This window comes from Littorina saxatilis, linkage group LG2 (assembly GCF_037325665.1).
Source record: "Littorina saxatilis isolate snail1 linkage group LG2, US_GU_Lsax_2.0, whole genome shotgun sequence".
Taxonomy (NCBI): domain Eukaryota; kingdom Metazoa; phylum Mollusca; class Gastropoda; order Littorinimorpha; family Littorinidae; genus Littorina; species Littorina saxatilis.
The window spans coordinates 37,899,591-37,920,700 of record NC_090246.1 but is presented as its reverse complement, the minus strand read 5'-3'; the positions used below and the strand labels follow the sequence as shown (position 1 = coordinate 37,920,700).

At 41.0% G+C, this 21,110-nt stretch overlaps 1 protein-coding gene across 2 annotated transcripts; it reads left to right on the top strand.

Annotated features, from left to right (window-relative positions):
• Window positions 1-886: 886 nt before the first annotated feature.
• Window positions 887-20,443, top strand: LOC138958933 (transmembrane protein 180-like). 2 transcript variants are annotated; one of them, XM_070330273.1, is made up of 8 exons: window positions 887-2,646; window positions 2,992-3,149; window positions 3,681-3,764; window positions 4,450-4,567; window positions 11,010-11,167; window positions 12,204-12,287; window positions 14,618-14,735; window positions 15,837-20,443. In XM_070330273.1, the coding sequence occupies exons 1-8, from the start codon at window positions 1,765-1,767 to the stop codon at window positions 15,999-16,001; spliced, it is 1,767 nt and encodes a 588-aa protein (XP_070186374.1). In that variant the 5' UTR covers window positions 887-1,764; the 3' UTR covers window positions 16,002-20,443. The 2 variants fall into 2 exon arrangements, with proteins under 2 accessions (XP_070186374.1, XP_070186375.1); XM_070330274.1 differs by lacking the exons at window positions 887-2,646; window positions 2,992-3,149; window positions 3,681-3,764; window positions 4,450-4,567 and adding an exon at window positions 8,411-9,730.
• Window positions 20,444-21,110: the final 667 nt, after the last annotated feature.

Genomic DNA, 21,110 nt, shown 5'->3' with positions numbered 1-21,110 from the left:
GTAGTTGTGCGCAAAGCAGGAATCTAACATTGTGCATTTCAAAATGAAATACTCGAGCTAACGCAGCGGTTCTTGTGTTTGTTTCTTTGTGTGTTTGTTTGTCAGTTTTCTTTTTCTACACTTGGTTGTATATGATTTCCGTGTGCCTTGTTGCTGTTGTGAAACGTTAAGCGTTTCGCTTCGTGGTTGTTGTTGTTGGTGTTGTTGTTTTCTTCATCTTCGTTGTTTTCATCGTCTCAGTCTTGGTTTTTTGTAAGGGGACTGTTTCGTCAGTCTCGAATGTCAAATGCTGTCGAGTAGTATGTACTGAGACTAAGATATTAGTGCGCGGTTCGGAAGAAATGTCTGCTCTTCTTAAACTGAAACACGACATTTCAGGCGAAGATGCGTTTGTGAATAAACTGCACTGAAATTCTGACACTCTACTTGTGTTTTTTTTTTTTTTTTTTTTTTTTTTTTTGCTGAATCAATAAACCAGTGAATGAAGCGTCAATAGAAAGCGGATATAGTGAGACTTATTTATTTCACCCCAGAACTGTACGTGTGTGTGTGTGTGTGTGTGTGTGTGTGTGTGTGTTTGCGTTTGCGTGTTTCAGTGTCATGTCAGTCAGTGTGTGTGAAACTGGTTGAGGCTTAGAACACTGAGATGATGGACAGCACGCACAATTGATTCAACATCACGATCTACAACTTTCGGTAATTCGACGTTCGTTGTTTAGACTGCCTGATGTTGACGAGTTTTAGGCTACACTTATGTGTAACGGATGTTTAGTCTGTATGGACTCGAACTTATTACTTCGCACATTGTCATGTGACTGACGTACTGTGCTAATTTTAATAAGGGAAGCAACTGCATCTATGTAGTCAGTGCAATATTGACTGATAACTGACCTCCCTTGGAGGAACTTCCTGTGCCTTTGGCTGCACGGTAGACAACGTTGGCAAGCATGGCTGAATAAATCCTGTTTCTCCGCCAACATCTTGTGTTTATATCACATATTCAGTCGGTCATTGTGACACAGAAGCTCGCTGCAGTGGAATGAACTAGCGCATCGAAAGGGCAGTGCAGCGCACGACACTAGTTGGAAAGCAAGCTGTTGTGATGCATGGATGAGTGAACATGACATTGTTCCCGTTTGGTGAGCGTTCAAATGGAAGGGTGTTTGTACTGTGTGTAAAAGCCTGACAGTATCTGTGATGGTTTACAGGAGGCTTACTGTGCCTTTAAACGGAAGTACCAAAAGGAATAATAATTACAAACCACTGATTTTTTTTCCGTCAAGGGCTCACTCACTGCAAACCACAGAACACCCAGAAAAATATGCTGTGTCTGATGACTTAGTGTTTCAGTGGTCTGAGAAGAAACAGATAATTGTTTAAATGCGAAAGGCATTCTTTACTTCTTTACTTTACGTATACATGTACTCTCTTTCTCTCAGCGTAACTTTCACCGGCTGAAAGAAGCACATGTAGACCACACAGCTGTTATCCCCTGAGCATCAGAGTCAGATTACCAGGGTACAACAAGCAAAGTCAGCAAAGCACCGCCGAATCTGTGGCTGTCAGCAAAGCAACACACAAAGAACCATCAGCTGAAACAGACGCCAATCACTGGTATCACTGAGTGTCACGATAAGCGGCGAGGCCAGTGAACAATTGAAACTGTAGCTGTCAAAAACAACACAATCAATCACAACATAACTACTACCACCACAGCTACAACTACTTCTACTACTACAGCAAACAAGCAGGCAGACCAACAAAATGACGTCCAACAAAATGGTGTCCAACAAAACGATATTGGCCTACTGTGCAGTCAGCATGGGCATGACAATGCTGAGTCGGGGGTTCAACTTCTACTACGTTAAGGTGTTCCTCAACCGCTACAACATCCAGGAGTCGTGGTTCCACTTCTCCCAGGTGTTGTACATGGTGTGGAACGCCGTCAACGATCCGCTGTTCGCCATCCTCCAAGACAACACCAGCTTTCTCCTCACACGGACCAGAAGAGAAGGGATCCTGTACACCGCTCCCTTCTTCGCCCTGTCTTTCCTCGTTCCTTGGTTCCAGTTCGGGGAGAGCTCGTGGGCTGTTGGTCTTCACCTCATCGTGGCTCTGTTTCTCTGGGACACCATGTTCACCTTCGTGGGGCTTCTCTGCTGCTGTCTGTTTACGGAGTTCTCTGCCGACCCTCACACCAGACTCAAGCTGACCAGATACTCGACCATCGCCTCTCTGATTGGAGCTCAGTGTATCTTCTTTCTGGAGTACGCGTCGGACAGTCTTCAAGACTTTCGCGCCTTTCAGATCGCGGCCGTCTGCGTCGCTTGCTGCTCTTGCTTATTGATGGTTTACACCGGGCTTAATGCGCACACGCAGTACGATCTTCCCAGGCAAGATTCCAGTGACGATTTGAAACAAGCTGAAAAGGGAGAAGAGGCCGACTCTGGCTTCCTCAAACAAATGTGGCAGCTCTTCTCTGAGAGAAATTTCGTCTCGTTTGTCATCACGAACTTTTTCCAGATGTTTCACCGTGCCTTTCTGGGTGGGTTCACCGCCATTCTGTGTGAATACCTTGTGCCTGCAGAGCAGGTGGCAACAGGTATCCGCAGTATCTTCTATGGATTGTCAGGTCCCTGTGGAGGGGTGAGTTGAGAAACAAAATTGGTCAGTATGGCCAAAATTATAGAGCAAGGCACGTAGCCATTTTCTGAGTAGTCTACTATGCTTCAATGTAACTGTTTAAGTCTTAGTTTATTTAAGCGATCGACTCAGTGCCAGAAAAACGAAAGGTCATACAGTGACACTAGTTTGAACAGATTTTTGCCATTTGATTTTGTAATTTTTTGCTAGTAAAAGTATGTGTATAGAAGTACAGTGTTTCTATTATGATGACACGCCTTTGAAAGTCAGATGAGCACATAATACGAAAAAAACACATGTTCCTTTTCAACGTGTTTTAACACTTTTGCTGTATTTTTTTTATTGCAGATTTTGGTGATTTTTGGCACCCCCCTTGTTGGTCGCCTGGGTTATTTCCGTGTCATCCGCTACAGCTTTGTGTGGAAGATTGCAGGGGGCATGATCATGTACTTTCTCGTGGGACCTTCCAACCCCTGGCTCGTCATGCTCTTTATTCTTCTCGACTCGTGAGTATGGGCACATTGCTTGAAGAGACTGAAGAATACAGTACATTTAGCTTGTATCGAAATGGCTTACAAAACAGACATGATATTAAGCTAACATCTCATCTTCTCATTATTCTCTTTTGTTTCATTATGTTTGTTGTCCGTTCACTTTACCGATGATGTTTAGACCGATGGGTCGAGATGCTTGTGAGCGCTTTCCATTGTACATGTATTTTGAAATGTTATTAAGCTATCTGTTTTGGTTTTGTTTTTAAAAATGTTGGTATGAACAGTGACTGTGTCTCACGGTCAGTGTCTGTCAATGTCTGCCAGTGCCTGTATCTCTACCTGTGCTGCTAATTTCTTCCTTGGTCCTGTTGTTGTTGTTGTTGTTTGTTGTTGTTGTTGTTGTTGTTGTTGTTGTTGTTGTTGTTGTTGTTGTTGTTGTTGTTGTTGTTGTTCTTGTTTTCGCTTGAAAGTAAATGGAGGTCGGAATGTACACACCTTTTGCAAATAACCTACCCTTGTACTACCTGAAATAATGTTTTTCAGATCGTTTTCCAGTGCAGCTTTCACACTGTTCAACATGCCTTTGTCTGACATTGCTGATGATGACAAGCAGAAATACCACAGAAGGTAACGACACTTTACCTGATAATAAATAATAACTTAATCAATCAATCAATGACGCTTATATCGCGCATATTCCGTGGGTACAGTTCTAGGCGCTCTGCAGTGATGCCGTGTGAGATGAAATTTTATACGGCCAGTAGATTGCAGCCATTTCGGCGCATATTTACCTTTCACGGCCTATTATTCCAAGTCACACGGGTATAGGTAGACAATTATTAACTGTGCCTAAGCAATTTTGCCAGGAAAGACCCTTTTGTCAATCGTGGGATCTTTAACATGCACACCCAATGTAGTGTACACGATGGGGGGGGGGGGGGGGGGGGGGGGGGGGGAGGGTTCGGACACCGAAGAGAGTCTGCACACAAAGTTGACTCTGAAATAAATTTCCGCCGAACCTGGGATCGAACTCACGCTGACAGCGGCCAACTGAATACAAATCCAGCGCTCTACCAACTGAGCTATATCCCCGCCCATTTATCATCTCCACTCCACCATTGCTCTCAATTTAGCCTCACACACAAAACAGTGCGGAAAGTGTGTTTTTGTTTTTTTACAAGAAACTGTGATGAATGTGTCTGTGTATTTCACAAGGCATGTCTATCTAGACTTAGAGCCTCTGTTAAAAATCAGAAGTAAATTAAACAAAGACAAGAGTTGCAGTTCATGACTCCATCGTTTTTCGTTTCAGGAAGCCCATTTCGTCGACAGTGTTTGGATCCAACGCTCTAGTGGTGAAGCCAGCCCAGTCCCTCAGCCCCATGCTGGTCGTTGGCATTCTAAACCGCTATGGTTACGAGCAGGTTAAGGTTCGTGTGCATTGAACACTTAAACTATGTGGGGTTTTCTTCTCTAACATCTTAACAATAAAACACTTTCAAATGGTGAAATATATGGGGTCCTGATTTGGCCTCTATGGTCCCCTGGACCCAAAAAGCAACAGATATCAAATCAAATGGTGAAATATCACGTGAAAAGTAAATGTGACACGCATGCGAAAAAGGGTTATATTTGTGTGTTTTTTGTGTCGATGCGGACATAATCAGTTTTTCATGTCATGAACCAGAGCATAAGATGCTTAGAAGCAGACATATAAAAAAAATCGTTCTACCTCTCAGGGTTCGTACAGAGTCCTTGAACCCTGGAAAACTCCTTGAAAATTGGAAAACCTTTTCCAGGCCTTGAGTTTTGTTAAATAGTCATTGAAAAGTACTTGATTTTTCCAAATTGTTGCCTATACATTTCGTCAGCAGCTTGTCTTATTTAAAAAAAAAAAAATGCAACCCCCTTTTTTTTCGTCAAATACAGTACACACATTTTGGGAGAATAAAAGATCGAGTGAAAACAAAAGCAGACGAACTAACTATTACTAGTCACCCGTAGTTGCTTCCCTTCCCGGAAGTTGGCAAGGGAAACAACTACGGAATGACTAATAGTTTGCAGACGCGGAGAACCGCAGTGGCATTTTTATATCTTGCATTAATTTGGGGAAAATCATGTCCTTGAAAAGCATTTATTTGGTCCTGGAAATGTCCTTGAAAACTCATTGAATTGTATCAGCTCTGCCCTGCAGGAACCCTGACCTCTATTACTTTATAAAATGTAGGCTTCTGAGTGCAGACGTGCATAGCTAGCACTCAGGTTTCGGGGAATCCAGCTCGAAAAGTACAGGAGTTGCAGAAACCGTGCACAGTAATACAGCGTTGTAAGCAAAATAGTCTGGTGCGTTTTTGTACACAAAAAACAAAAATTTTTACCTTTTGCTTCTTGATCATTCTTTTGACAAAATATGATTAAATTATTGTTCGGGGTGTGGGGGTGGGGGGCGTACTTAAATTATAGACCAAAAATGACACTACACGTAAATCCCAAAACAAAGAGACTGCCAACGTTCCAAAATTCAGAATCAAAAACAAGAAAGGTAATTTGTTGGAACGTTTGTTATTGACAAAACAATACGTTACAATCACAAATATATCGACCAAACGACATATTTGTGATTGTAACGTATTGTTTTGTCAAAAACAAACGTTCCAACAAATTACCTTTCTTGATTTTTGATTCGGACACTACACGTATTTTATTTTTCTTCAAAAGACATTATTAATCGGTTCCTCTATTTGTCATACATCTGACACAACAGAAAGGTTCAGCATCGGATACTGAGATGGACGTGATAAAAGCAGTGATGTTCCAATTCCTCTGCTTCTACCCTGTCGTGTTGGGCATCGTTCAGTACATCTCCTGGTCTCAGTTCGCCATCCGTCGCAAGATTGTTGAAGTCCATGTTGCTGAGGAGAAAATGTGTTGATGCTCAAGTCTGTGATCAATGCAACCTCAACAACTAAAAGGCCTCGGCTTATGGGACAAACGCACAATACATATATATATATATATATATATCAGTTCAGCAACTTGAAGCTGTGCATAATTATAAGAATTGTTTACTGTTGCGCTCAAAGTTACTCGGACAACGGCTTGGTGCTTGGTTTATATACAGGCTAAGGAAGTAAAGGTTTTGGTATGCGGGAGAGCATGATATTATTAACGACGATGACGACGAACAACAACAACAACAAGACAACAACAACAGGACAACACAAAAAGTCCCGTGAAATTAATCTGTGCATGCTCAGTTGTCAACCAAGAATCGCAAATTGCCGCGGAAGACCAAGTTATTATGTTTCAGAAAATGTTTACTCGTTAAGTTCATACGAGCTAAGGATGTAAATGTGCCCTGACAAACGAGACAACATCGCGACACGCAAACAACGCAACGCAACCGTCCAACAACGTCAGTATGATTGTCTATAGTATATGACTGATTTGGGAATTGACAATTGCCGAACTCACTAAGAACCCATGGAGTTGCTTGGAAAGTAAACGGTATTCTACTGAGTTCGGAATTTAACAACAAAAAGCTTTAACACACGGAGCAACACTGCAACAAAATTAATAAGAACAAAAAACCAAACGGGCAATGCCACAGCCCATGAACAAGAATCGCTGCACACACGCATAATCTGAACGTGATCAATTCACGCAATTGTTGAAATCAAAGTCATCAGGGTGGAAGGGGTTGATGCTTATTTCGGTACAGCTATGATGATACGGGGGTTGTGTTCTTGTCAGAAGACTCGACTGATGTGCACATCAAAATTACCATCCGGATGGGAACCAGCCGCTGGGTTGGATTGGTTGAAATGGATGTTTGTCACCAAACCGACCCAGCGGCTGGCACCAACCCACTGGGTAACTTTCTCAAGCACATCAGCCCTGGGGACACACCTTGTGCATATGTGTCACTGTGTGGGTGTATACCTGAATGAAGTGTGCGTGTGTATGCCTCACTGTCTGTCTGTCTGTACATGTGTTTGTGTGTGTGTGTGTTCATGTGTGCCTTGTGTGTGTGTGTGTGTGTGTGTCACTCTTTCATCAGTGTATTCTGGCTGCAAAATGCAGAATAAAGACCCAAAAAACGAAAAATGTATTTGTTTTGCCTTTTTTCTTGCAGTATTGTCTGTCCTTATTGGTAATATATTATCATTTACCTGCCTGCATGTCTACATATCGTTGCTGTCGTGCGCTAACCGTGTAACTGACAAAATATGACAAAAATGTTTTTTCATCTCAAACCCTAATCACAGACTTCATACATGTCTTCTATTACGAACATTTTAGATAGTTTGCATTTTTTTTTATTATATCACATGTTTACACATAGGTAAAGCATAAGAAACAAGTTCATGTCAAATGTGGGATGACGTTGCAGCCGTCGACAACGCGTTTTTTGAGGCTCCTGTAAAATCACTGATTCTGCAGTTGCACGGTTAGCGCACGACAGCGACGATATATATGAGTGATTGAGTGTGTGTTTGTGTACCACGATGTGTGTGAATGTGTGTCTGTCTCTGTCTCTCTCTCTCTCTCTCTCTCTCTCTCTCTCCGTCTCTCTCTCTCTCTCTTTCACACAGTCTCTCTCTCTCCTCTATCCCCGCCCCTCTCTCTCCTCTATCCCCGCCCCTCTCTTCTCTTTCTTTCTCTCTCTCTCTCTCTCTCTCTCTCTCTCTCTCTCTCTCTCTCTCTCTCTCTCTCACATTCTCTCTCTCTCTCCCCTCAGCTCTCCCCCCCTCTCTCTCTCTCCGTCTCAATGTCTCTCCTTCTTTTCTCTCTCTCTCTCTCTCTCTCTCTCTCTCTCTCTCTCTCTCTCTCTCTCTCTCTCTCAGTCTCTCTCTCTCTTTCAAAGGCACTGATTTCAGTGGCACCCAAACCTCAAATGTCAGTCGATCCAGATTGAAAACTGATGTACAATGGACAGCTACCAAGCTGCTCCCTGACCTTAAAAAGTTGTCTTTTTGGATTAACGTTTAAATCATTACAACTCCCATCACTTTAAACACAGAAGAAAGCCTTTGTGCTGTAATTTTCTCATCATCGCGGTCGACCTCTTTCTAGCAATAAAATGATGATACAAATATAACTTCAGTAGTCACTAAAATTCTGATTTGGGTGGTAGCCTTTTGAAGTCTTGGTTTGCGGCGGCCACGGTTAATCAGTGAAAAGAAATCAGTGTGGCGTGCAGTGTAGATGCGTGATTCAAGCGCCTGTGGTAAAATTGAGGATCAAGGAAGTACAAGTCAGAGTGCCGTCCCTTGATATTTCAGACGACACCTTCCAATGGGACCGCTTCCAGTTCCAAACATAGACCAACAAGAGAAGCTTGTTGTTGGTCTATGTTCCAATGCAGCGTCACAATGTGCAAGTTGTGTGACGGAATTTGCTTCGGTCCTGGCTAAAGAGCAGTCTTTGTATGTTTTTGTGCTTGTGTCTGTTATTTGAAGTAATATTCCACGCAATACACACTGTTAGGTGGAGAGAAAAGTAAGCGTTGCTTACTGGTCGACATGTGCAGCGCGTGGGTACGGACTGACTGTTGTGTTGATTAACTTGATACGTGGAATTGAGTACATTGTGGAGGAAACAGGGGCGTCACAGTTTCCTTTAGATTCCTCCTTTTTGCTCGTCGACGAGTGTTCATTGAAAACATAGGGAACGGTAACATTTGTTTTACAGACAAGATGGGCTCTACAAAAATCATCGCTTCCTTCTGCACCCTCACCATGGCTATGACGATGATGCACAGTGCTTTTAATTTCTATTACGTCAAAGTCTTCCTGAACAAGTACAACATCACAGAATCCTGGTTCCACACATCTCAGATGTTGTACATGGTGTGGAACGCACTCAACGACCCGCTGTTTGCCATTCTCCAAGACAACACAAGCTCCTTGCTCACAAGAACCAGGAGGGAGGGGATTTTGTACACAGCTCCATTATTTGCTTTCTCGTTCTTAATCCCGTGGTTTCAGTTTGGAAGCAGTTCATGGGCAGTTGGGTTGCATCTGATCGTATCTCTGTTTCTATATGACACCATGTACACATTTGTTGGACTGCTTTGCTGCTGTTTGTTTACGGAATTATCAGCAGACCCTCACAACCGACTAATGTTAATTAGATACTCTACAGTTGCTTCTCTCATTGGTGCTCAAAGCATCTTCCTTTTGGAGTATATGTCTGACGGACTCGAGAATTTTCATCTCTTCCAACTCACAGCAGTGGGAATAGCAAGCTGTGCTTGCTTATTGATGATCTTCACAGGACTTAATGCTCACACTGAATATGACTTGCAGTCAAAAATATCAGCAAAATGTACTCAACAAGGAACGGCAAACTTGCCAAACACAAAAGACAGTGACTTAAAATCAAGCACACAGTCTTTCTTCGGAAAAATGCTGCAGCTCTTTACAGAGAGAAACTTTATTGCATTTGTGATCATGAACTTCTTTCAAGAGTTTCATCGTGCCTTCTTGGGTGGTTTTACAGCCATACTGTGTGAGTACCTGGTTCCAAATAACCAGGTGCCTTCAGGTGTCCGCAGCTTCTTCTATGGAATGACAGGAACCTGCGCAGGGGTGAGAACAAAATTGAAAAATTCTGTCAAGAGTACATGTGTGTATGTGCAACATATGTTTGAAGATGTGCCTTGTAGTTTATTTATATACGTGATATCACACAACATCCCTATTATCTTTCATCCAAATTGCATATATATATATATACAGCTACATTATTTTATTATGGGCCGAAATGAAAAAGAACATCAGTGAAGAAGAAGAAGATCCACCTTGTGTACAGTGAACTTTTAAGACTCTTTTAGATGCACACACCCCAAAAAAAAAAAAAAAACGTCACGTTGATAGTCGTCGTCGGCTTCTGTGGCGCACCCGCCAACCACCAACCCAGGCGGGTTATCCAGATCCAGACCCAGTTTGAAAACGGCAATATATATCTGTCTTGCAAATATCATGTTTGTGAGCAGGTCTCTATAGTTTAATGTACTCATTCTGGGCCCATCACAGTTTTTGATTTTATCAGGCATGCATATATATATATTTATATATATGGGTCCTTCCACAAAGCTGTGTACCACAAGAGGGTCATGACTTTAGAGTAAAATTTCGGAATGTTTTTCTTGCTTCTCGAATGATTTTAGGATATCAACAGACTGCAAATTAACCAAAGAGATAACGATAATATAATCAAGAAAATCGTTCGGTTGTTTAGTGTTTTGTATGAAAGCAAACACTGAAAATGACGTCAAAAATGGTGGTTTTTGTGTGATGCTTAAATCTTGATTTTAAGTATCTGTGTGGCTGCTAATGAAGTGCGACCAAGAACTCCCCAATGTACATCTTCGTTGTGTTTTGTGCAAGTGTTACATATGCACTTAGCTGTTTTCCCCTACACATGTTTACAGTGTGCATTTGGATCGTTAAAAAAACCGGTTGCCTACGTAACATTTGGTTTCTAAAACCAACCGCGAACTACGTGAACATGTCTATAACTTCTGCACGCACGAATATGCGACTGTGTGTATTTTTAGGCACAACTGATGTGAAATAAACGTGTTAGAATGTGCGCCGTGTAAATTTGATCCGATTTGAATGTGATTTTGCCTTTCGCGTGTCGCCACTAAGCTTCGTTTCTATTTGTTCTGGTTACGTTGGATCGTTAAAAATGATATTTGTCACTTATCAACGCATCAAACTTGGTGTTTCTTTCGCATGTGATGTTCTTCAGCATCGCTGAAAAGTTTTTCCATTAAAAAAAAATCCATATATTTTTTTAATAAGAGTGCATGTGAGTGTTGGTGTGTTAGTTATTAATTTTCTTATTTCAAAACTGTGACAGATTCTTGTGATCCTTGGCACTCCACTTGTTAGTCGGCTGGGCTACTTCCACGTGATCCGATACAACTTCACATGGAAAGTGGTTGGGGGCATCGTCATGTACCTCTTCATTGGATCCTCCAACCCTTGGCTTATCATGCTGTTCATTCTTGTTGACACGTATGTTACCTGTGTTTGGTCTGAGTTACAATAGAAACCTCCCTTTTAAGCCTCCCCCTCTCTCGTTGTAATTAAGATCTCCCCCTTTTAGTCCGGATTTTCCGTTCATAATGTTTGTGAATTTATGTCTGTAATTAATAAGACTCCCTCCTAATTAATGACCAGATTTTGGGAGTTCTTAAAAGGATGGTTCCACTGTATTTATCTTAGTTTGAGAACTTTGCAGTTCTTAATCTTAACCTGTTTGCTGCCAGGAAATATTTGATTACAAACCTGTATTTACCTGAACTGACATTACTTACAGTGTGCCTTTGTTTTAGTACAAGAAGTGGCTAGCATAGACTCAATCAGTTTGTGTGTGAGTGTATGGGTGACAGGGGCCACCTGCAATGTACGACAGGTTTGCTATTGCCCAAGGGTGTCCATTCATGAGAGGGACTGCTGTATAAATAAATACGCCACACACACACACATTATTTTTGTGTTTGTTTGTTTTTTCTTCTTATTCTGTTGTTGTTTATTGTACAGTTTGTTGCCCTTTAAAGCAAGTTACTCAGCTGACATACTACAGGCAGCGAAAGGGTAAAAGTAGGGACTGTATATATAGGCATTCAATCGTTCCACAGAAAAAAAGATTGGGGTATTTAAAGTTTGCTTAGGACTACATGTATATATATATGTAATCCTCTTTTCATAACCTTAGTAATGCCACTATTTTTGGGGCATTTACACGAGTAAAATGCTTGACTATTGGAGTTACAAAAGCAATTAAACTTTGTGATCAAACATGCTAGAGAAAAATGAACTAAATATTAGCGTTAAATTTTACTTGAGTCATATAATATGATATACAATCCTATTGTTTTTACAAATGTTGTCACACTGTGATGTTTATTGCATTTACACCAGTAAAGCACATAACTAGACTTGTTAAAATAGCAATGAATTTGTTTGTGAAAAGAAGCGGTTTTCATGTTGCACATCCTAAACCTGCCACTGTGAATACAAATGTGTTTTTATTTTAATTTTATTACAGAACATTTACTGGAGGGACAGCCGGCTTCTTCAATATGCCAGTTTCTGACATTTGTGATGAAGACATGGAAAAGTATGATCGCAGGTAAGAGAGAGAATCAGCTGCCCACTAACTATTTTACTAACTACAGTAAGTGTGTCTGACAAGCAATTTTTGTTATAACCCAATCTCTCATGCCACAGATTGACCCACGTGCTTCGATATCAGTACGGGGTACAAATAACCATTAAGTATAGCGCACATTTTACTTGTTGTCACACCGTCTTCAACTAATGGAGTTGATGTACAGTTCTACATGACTTGTACATGGATCATTCTCAGAGTCATGGTCCAAAAGCGTGACATTCTCACATTGTCATTGAAAAATAAAGTTCAAAGAAAATAGTTGAAAACTTTATGTGCAATATAATAGGGTGTGATAAAACTATAAGTGGACAAAAAGCTCAAAAAAACTTGTTGGTTTCCCTTATTTGGAGCGGCAAAGTACATAACAGTCCAAAACCATGTTCGGTCAAGGCATTGACAATTTAATTGACAGACACGGAAGTTAAACTGCAAGTCTCGCGCTCAATAACCAACCATTTCTACTGTTGTGAGCATTTCTGGTTCCAGGCTCATGACAGGATGTGTGACACCAAGACCTCCTCTGAGATTCTGTTGCAATTACTGGCAAACAAAACTACATAATAGTAACAAAAGCTGTGTTTGGGTAGCAGTAATGTGTACAAATAAAGTGTCCCTGCAAGGTAGATCCGACACATTGTTATTGTGTGCCATGAGTGGTTATCTGTGCCGGATAATTCATGACACGATGCCCCGACCAAACAGCATTTTGGGCCCGGTCAAATTACTGCGTAAACAACGATTTTTGTTTTAAACGGATATTGTGGTCATACACATGCACATAATCTCTTTGCACCTGTACACTTTGTTTGCACTCTTCACTCTTAGTTTACTGGAGATAAACGTCTGTTTTTCATCAAGAGAGGAATGTTACAAAATGACGGCTTTCAATCAGCCGATTTTCAGCAAACTAAAATGTCAAACAAATTTGCAAAGAAAAAGTAGTCAAATTTGGGTTGAAAACATATAAATGTATTCCTTGAGACACAATACAGATACAGCATGTAGTTGATTTGATGGAAAATTATGGTTGTAAACCTTTCATGAAGTAGGTCACCCCCCTCTGGGACAGTAATCTGAGAATGACCCACATGGAAGCATTTTTGAGTCACTTGAGAAAAAGTGACTATGTAATCGGTCAGTGTTAGTCTGTCCGGCCGGCCGTCCGGCCGGCCGGCCGTCCGTAGACACCACCTTAACGTTGGACTTTTCTCGGAAACTATCAAAGCGATCGGGCTCATATTTTGTTTAGTCGTGACCTCCAATGACCTCTACACTTTAACGATGGTTTCGTTGACCTTTGACCTTTTTCAAGGTCACAGGTCAGCGTCAAAGGAAAAATTAGACATTTTATATCTTTTCTCGGAAACTATCAAAGCGATCGGGCTCATATTTTGTTTAGTCGTGACCTCCAATGACCTCTACACTTTAACGATGGTTTCGTTGACCTTTGACCTTTTTCAAGGTCACAGGTCAGCGTCAAAGGAAAAATTAGACATTTTATATCTTTGACAAAGTTCATCGGATGTGATTGAAACTTTGTAGGATTATTCTTTACATCAAAGTATTTACATCTGTAGCCTTTTACGAACGTTATCAGAAAAACAAGGGAGATAACTAGCCTTTTCTGTTCGGCAACACACAACTTAACGTTGGGCTTTTCTCGGAAACTATAAAAGTGACCGGGCTCAAATTTTATGTGAACGTGACTCATTGTGTTGTGAATAGCAATTTCTTCCTGTCCATCTGATGCCTCATATAATATTCAGAACTGCGAAAGTGACTCGATCGAGCGTTTGCTCTTCTTGTTTTTTTTAGCTCAGGTAAAAAATTAAATGTCGACCAGTCAAAAAACTAATGATCGCAGTGAGTAACTGGCTCTAATGTGTATGTTATGCGGTGTCTGCTCAAAATGACCCCATTTGTTTAGAAAATATACACATCAGAGTTTACGATTTGTCCCGGCAATGCCGGCTCCCTTGCCTCGAGTGATAGCCGACAACATGTTTTGCCTGAGGTTATGCAAGTTTTGCTTGAGGTCAAGGTCACGGCAGTGTGGGAAACTAACACACATACTTAGGGATCGCTGTTGGCCATCAGGTGAACCGTGCGTCCGATGTGCAGATTTTTGAAAAAAAGAGCATCATATCGATTAGACACTGCATAAAATATACATGGGAGTAGGTTATTCGCTCCGATCATGGTTTTAACTGGTCGACCACATGTTTCTGGTTGCATGAGGTAAGGGGCGCAACTCTTCCACAACGCTTGCAAATCTTTCTTTTTTTCAGGCATCCCATTACATCCACAGTGTTTGGAAGCAATGCTCTGGTGACGAAGCCTGCACAGTCCCTGTGTCCTATGCTGGTTGTCAGTATTCTCAACAGATACGGATATGAAGAAGTCAAGGTAGTTTAATACTAGCAATTTAGGGCAACCTTTTATTTTCAAAACCAAAATCAAATTTTTTTAACATTCTAAGGTAATTTCAAATGGTGGGATTGACAGAAATTAATCTTTTTTTTTGTAAGTAGAAGCTAGGAAGCTGTAATTTTGTTATGATTTTTTTTTTAGTTCAACAAAAATTAATTGGGAAGTATTATCAAAAATCTAGTTGACGAGTCCATAAGTATATGATGCATAAAAGTTCAGAAAATTTCTGAAGCAAATTATTTAAAAGAGTTTTCTGTCAAAAACGTCACATTTGTGAACAGTTTCTTGATATAGATTTCTGAAAAAAATCAGAAATAAGAGTCAAATGTCAGTGCTTCGTCAAGTTTCACTCCCCTTGTCTCAGGTGCCTGTGGTGGGGACCAAGACAATTGGGTGAGAGTACGAGGTATACCTAATGACGTTATTTTTATATGCAGTAATGTGTCAATCTTTGAAGTTCACCGATCACTTACAACTTACGGAGACTCTAGAAAATGAATGATTCATGTAGGCAAAACAAATTAAACTATGATCCGAAACAGTCTATCGTCCGTAAGAATTCAGTTGATTTTTAAAAACAGGTAAAATTCAGTAGCCCACTAGCACTACCAACCACTAATAATTCTTGAAAGAGTACATTACTGACTGGTTTTTGGCTCACGTAAGTGTAGCCTATGCGATCGTAACTTTGTCTGTCTGTGCGTTTGTGCGTGTGTGTGTGTGTTTGTTTGTGCGTGTGTATGTCTGTGGTAGAAACTTTAACATTTCGTCATTTGAAGACGTCACATTATGGCGTAAGAGGGTTAGACGTCACGCGAAGGAATTACTGAAAGTCTCGGTCATTGTTATTTTTTATTTTGAGCGGGCCGAGACTAGTTGGCAGTCGTGTCCCTGTAAGTAGGCTACATGCAGACAGACAGATCTAGATCTAGTGTCTCGCTTTCTTGCACAGTTTCACCTATGCTTACTGTGTGTGTGTGTGTGTGTGTGACGGAGTGATTGAGTTTGTGTTACTGTTTGTCGATTTCTTACGTGAGCCTCGAAGGCTTGGCCTCTTGTTTGTTTTTGTTTTTGCAGCACGGCTCAGCCTCACCAGCTGAAATCAATGAGTTGGAATCAGTGATGTTCCAGCTCATCTGTTTCTTTCCTGTGATTCTCGGGGTCATGCAGTACATCGCCTGGTCGCAGTTTACCATTCGGCGCAGAATTCTGGAGCGTTATGTTCCTGAGGAACCAATCTGATGAGATTAAATGACAATCGTAGTGTTTGCTGTGTTTCAAAAATGCAAAATAAAAACCAGGGGCAGCAGTGGTTTTTTTTCTTAATAGCTTGTTTGATGTTTTGTTGTTTTGGGAAGATATATATACAATGGGCTTTATTTTTAATTACTTTTTCTTGTTTGACTTGATGTTTTCTTGTATTGGCTTGATATCATAAGATACCTGAAATAAACTTCAATTTTCCACTCTCACTTTCTGTAATATGATGCAAGGTTTTGGATTTTCAAGCTTAAAGAACAGAACCACCTCAGATAAAGGACTAAAAAATAAAAAATACTGTAAAATAATCTTTATCTTGCAATCAATACAGGTGACATTGAGATGGTTGTGAGCAACAGTGCATAATATTACCTTTTCTACATTTTTAAAATATGTGTATATTACCATGTATTCTGCAGCTGCTGTGTTTTCATGGGCATGGTACATACCTATGGTACTTATATTAAGAGAAGAAATGATTGCTCAATGTTTTTCTCCACATGTTATTTCAAAGCACATATATTATTTTTATTTGTCTGCATTGACAATTTTGTTAATGCCATTTCATAAAAAAAATATGAGTTCACTTCAAAAGGCTGTTGTTATTTCGGTAACTGTTATTTCAGTGTGACAGCTAGGATGACGAATTAAAGACCTTGGGTTGTTTTTTTAAAACTTTCTGTGCACAACTTCTGTAGTTTTACTACTTTTTATATTTAGTCAAGTTTTGACTAAATATTTTAACATCGAGGGGGAATCGAAACGAGGGTCGTGGTGTATGTGCGTGTGTGTGTGTGTGTGTGTGTCTGTGTGTGTGTGTGTGTGTGTGTGTAGAGCGATTCAGACTAAACTACTGGACCGATCTTTATGAAATTTGACATGAGAGTTCCTGGGTATGAAATCCCCGAACGTTTTTTTCATTTTTTTGATAAATGTCTTTGATGACGTCATATCCGGCTTTTCGTGAAAGTTGAGGCGGCACTGTCACGCCCTCATTTTTCAACCAAATTGGTTGAAATTTTGGTCAAGTAATCTTCGACGAAGCCCGGACTTCGGTATTGCATTTCAGCGTGGTGGCTTAAAAATTAATTAATGACTTTGGTCATTAAAAATCTGAAAATTGTAAAAAAAAAATAAAAATTTATAAAACGATCCAAATTTACGTTTATCTTATTCTCCATCATTTGCTGATTCCAAAAACATATAAATATGTTATATTCGGATTAAAAACAAGCTCTGAAAATTAAATATATACTGTTCAAAAAAAGAAACGCATAGTTGCTACTTGCCAAATTTGTTTTATTTTTCGAAAAAATACAGAAAATCCAATATTTAGATTATTTGTTTGAAATTTGGTATGGACACAGTTGAATGCACACACAGTTCATTTGCATCTTCAAATCAATCAGTCAATCAATACGTTTGGGTGCCGAGGCTGTCAAGTCAGTAGGGGGTGTGACTGCCTTGTGCAGCAACAACTGCCCGGCACCTTCTGGGCATGGACTGGATCAGATGCCGGATATCTTGCTGTGGGATGGTGTCCCACTCCTCCTGAAGTGCCTGCAATAGATCGCGGTGATTTGCCGGCGCTTCTTCTCGCCTGCGCACACGTCTGTCCAATTCATCCCAGAGGTGTTCTATCGGGTTCATGTCTGGCGACATGGATGGCCAGGGAAGCACCTGGACATGGTGGTCGGTGAGGAACTGGGTGGTGAGTCGTGCTGTGTGCGGGCGAGCGTTGTCCTGCTGGAATATGGCATCCTGGTCAGCCAGAAGAGGAAGGGCGTGTGGGCGCAGAATTTCCTCCACGTATCGCTGGGCAGTTATGCGCCCTTGGACGTGCACCAGGGTGCTCCTTCCAGCGGTATTGATCGCCCCCCACACCATGACGCCTCCACCACCATGAACGGGTGCCTCATCCACACAGTTGGGCGCGTAACGTTCGTTTACTCTCCGGTAGACCCTCCTCCGACCATCATGTCGCTGGAGCAGGAAGTAGGACTCGTCGCTGAACCACACGTGTCTCCAGTGATTCCGGACGGTCCAGCGAAGGTGCTGGTTGCCCCACTGCACTCGGTTCTGGCGATGGCGGCGGGTGAGGACAGCTCCTCTGTGAGGTCTGCGAGCTCTCAAACCAGCTTCATACAGGCGGTTCTGCACGGTCTGGTCCGATAATCGGTGTGGCCCGGGGAGAGCCTGGACAGAAGATGAGGCCGACAGGAAAGGATTCCGGAGGTGGCGGAGCCGTATGAAGCGGTCGTGAGCAGCAGTTGTCGCCCTTGGTCTTCCCGCTCGTGGCAAGTCAGCAACGGAGCCAGTGGCTTGAAACCTGGCCCACAGTCTACTGATGGTGCTCTGGGACACGTGGAAGTGCCTGGCCGGATTGCACTTTGACTTTGGCCTGCTTGTAAACGACCCAATGCAATTTGGTGGTCTTCTCTGCTCAATCGGGCCATCTTTTGTCGCTGAATTGTCGTCTGATTTCTTTGTGGCGAACAATCCGCTTTTATGGGTTTTGGAAGACATGGTGAGAGCTCAATATTCCCCGAGTTTCACGAGATTACACTGAAGCATGACGAGTGGTCATGCCAAATGAGCAATTTTGACATTGTAGCCACTGATAACGCATGCGTCACGTGCAGAGCTCACTTGTGGCAATGGACGAAAGGTCGACGACCAGATAAACATTTTCTGCAGTTTGGTGGATATCCTTGTAGCCATATAACTAAATTAACCAAATATTACAAGCTATGCGTTTCTTTTTTTGAACAGTATATAAAAATTATTATCAAAATTAAATTGTCCAAATCAATTTAAAAACACTTTAATCTTATTCCTTGTCGGTTCCTGATTCCAAAAACATATAGATATGATATGTTTGGATTGAAAACACGCTCAGAAAGTTAAAACAAAGAGAGGTACAGAAAAGCGTGCTATCCTTCTTAGCGCAACTACTACCCCGCTCTTCTTGTCAATTTCACTACCTTTGCCATGAGCGGTGGACTGACGATGCTACGAGTATACGGTCTTGCTGAAAAATGGCATTGCGTTCAGTTTCATTCTGTGAGTTCGACAGCTACTTGACTAAATATTGTATTTTCGCCTTATGCGACTTGTTTATTTTATGATCTCAGATTGTAGGTCTTAAAAAGGAGGTTCCACTGTATTGGTAGTTGTGATCTGATTTTATGATACATATCAACTTCTTAAGAACAGACATTGTTTTCTTGATGTACATGCCAAGTTTGGGGGAAATTAGGTTGAAAGATATTTTTCTCCACACAAAGAAGTTGTGCATGATGGATTGGAGTGTATCAGGGAGCTTGCTTGGCAGTTATACATGTAATAGACATTTTCTGGAAATAACTCTTGTCAGGGTTTTATAATGGCTGTAGGAGTGTTGTATCCCTTCGACTTAGACATTGAGTTGGTCCATGTATACCTGTACCTCAGTTGGCAAAACACCGGTGGTTACTGATATTGCAAAGAAGTGACCATGATGGATAGTGAGCTCCAGTGTGAATGTTTTGGTAAAGAAAAAGGTATGTGTCATATCAAACAAACTTTGTGCAAAATGATCAACTGATCAGTTTAAAGGGACGTAACAGGAAGAAAACCTCAACAGAGTCCTTTCTGAACATTGTTTATAATGTGTAATACTGTTTGATGTCAGTACTTCCTTGATTTATAGTATATTTATAGATACATTGGTAAATCGTAAGGCACAGTCAAACCTGTCTGTAATGACCGACCAATTAGGGACCAACCAAAAGCAAGGGCGGATCAATTCACTTTGGAGGGGGGGGGTTACAAAATGACTGCGAAGATACAAGTTGACGGCGCCAAGGGCGCCTAAGCCTCTAGGGGGGTCCGGGGGCATGCCCCCCTGGAAATTTTTTTTATCCAAAGAAGCAAAATGGAGCTATCTGGTGCATCCTGAGCCAATAAATTACCTCTTTTTGGGGGGGGTGGGGGGGGGGGGTTACGTAACCCGTGTAACCCCCCCAGATCCGCCCTTGAAAAGTGGTCATTATCAACATGTTGTTTTTATGGACATGTGAATTGAATTGGGAAAAACACTTCAGGAATCTGATGGGGTGGACGTTATTAAGAGGTGGTCAGGGCAGGTTTAAAATAGTTAAGATGTTTGTAGGTTCAGTTTTGGTGCTTTTACAAATTACATATATATTGTTTACTTTTGATTTAACTTTTCAATGTGATTTTGAAACTGCTGAGTAAACAATTTGACTAAAAGAGGGCATGGAGAACAAAATGAAATGTGAGCGTTCTTATGAATGTACATGTCTGTTAAATTGTTGTTTTCTTAAAAATGGTTGTTTTCTTTCATTTTTACATTCCACTGTGATTTTTAAAACTGCCGAAAAAACAAGACAAATAAAAGAGGGCATGCAAAGATAATTTAATTTGGAGTGTTCTTAATTACTTTCAAAAGAACAGACTCTAATTTTTTTGAATCCATTATTTCATGTGCATACACCTCATATTTGTTGAATTTGCTGGATAAAGATTCACTCACATGAGACAAACATAGACTTTTTCAGGGTTGTACATGTAGTAAGGCATTTTGATAAAAAGTGCAGACATAAATGTCTAAATATAGATCTGTGGCAAAATGCTCAATCTGTTTTGAAATCACTGTCATTTTGGCAGGACTGTCAAACTATTTCACATGAAAAGAATGATGATTCAAATTTAAGCACTTATATCTTAAATTCCTAAAAATTGCCAAAACTGTTTTTGTCGTAAAGTCTAAGAACAACTCGAATTTGGGACTCACGACTCAATGCTTTACTTTAAATTAAAAATAATTTTAATGATGATTTAGATATATTTTATGGCAAAAAGGTACCTTTTCTGGCAGAGCCCATCTTCTGTCAGCGCACATACACCGACAAAAATGAGGTGATGTAAGTCACTTTTTAAATGGAGTCTGTTCTTTCCACTCTCAGAGCCTTCTGTGCAAGTGTGTGTCAGTGTTTGTCTGTCCCTTTGTCTTTCTGTCTGTCAGTGAGTATGTCCATCCGACTTTTATTTTATCTGAAAATATTCCGAACTAGTACTGTTTTCAGT

Bases quoted from the DNA above. Each gene is read 5' to 3' on its own strand.
- LOC138958933 (XM_070330273.1), top strand. From the start codon at position 1,765: ATGACGTCCAACAAAATGGTGTCCAACAAAACGATATTGGCCTACTGT. The intron at 3,150-3,680 runs GTGAGTATGGGC...AATGTTTTTCAG, and splicing joins CTCTTTATTCTTCTCGACTC to ATCGTTTTCCAGTGCAGCTT. The intron at 4,568-11,009 runs GTTCGTGTGCAT...AAACTGTGACAG, and splicing joins ATGGTTACGAGCAGGTTAAG to ATTCTTGTGATCCTTGGCAC.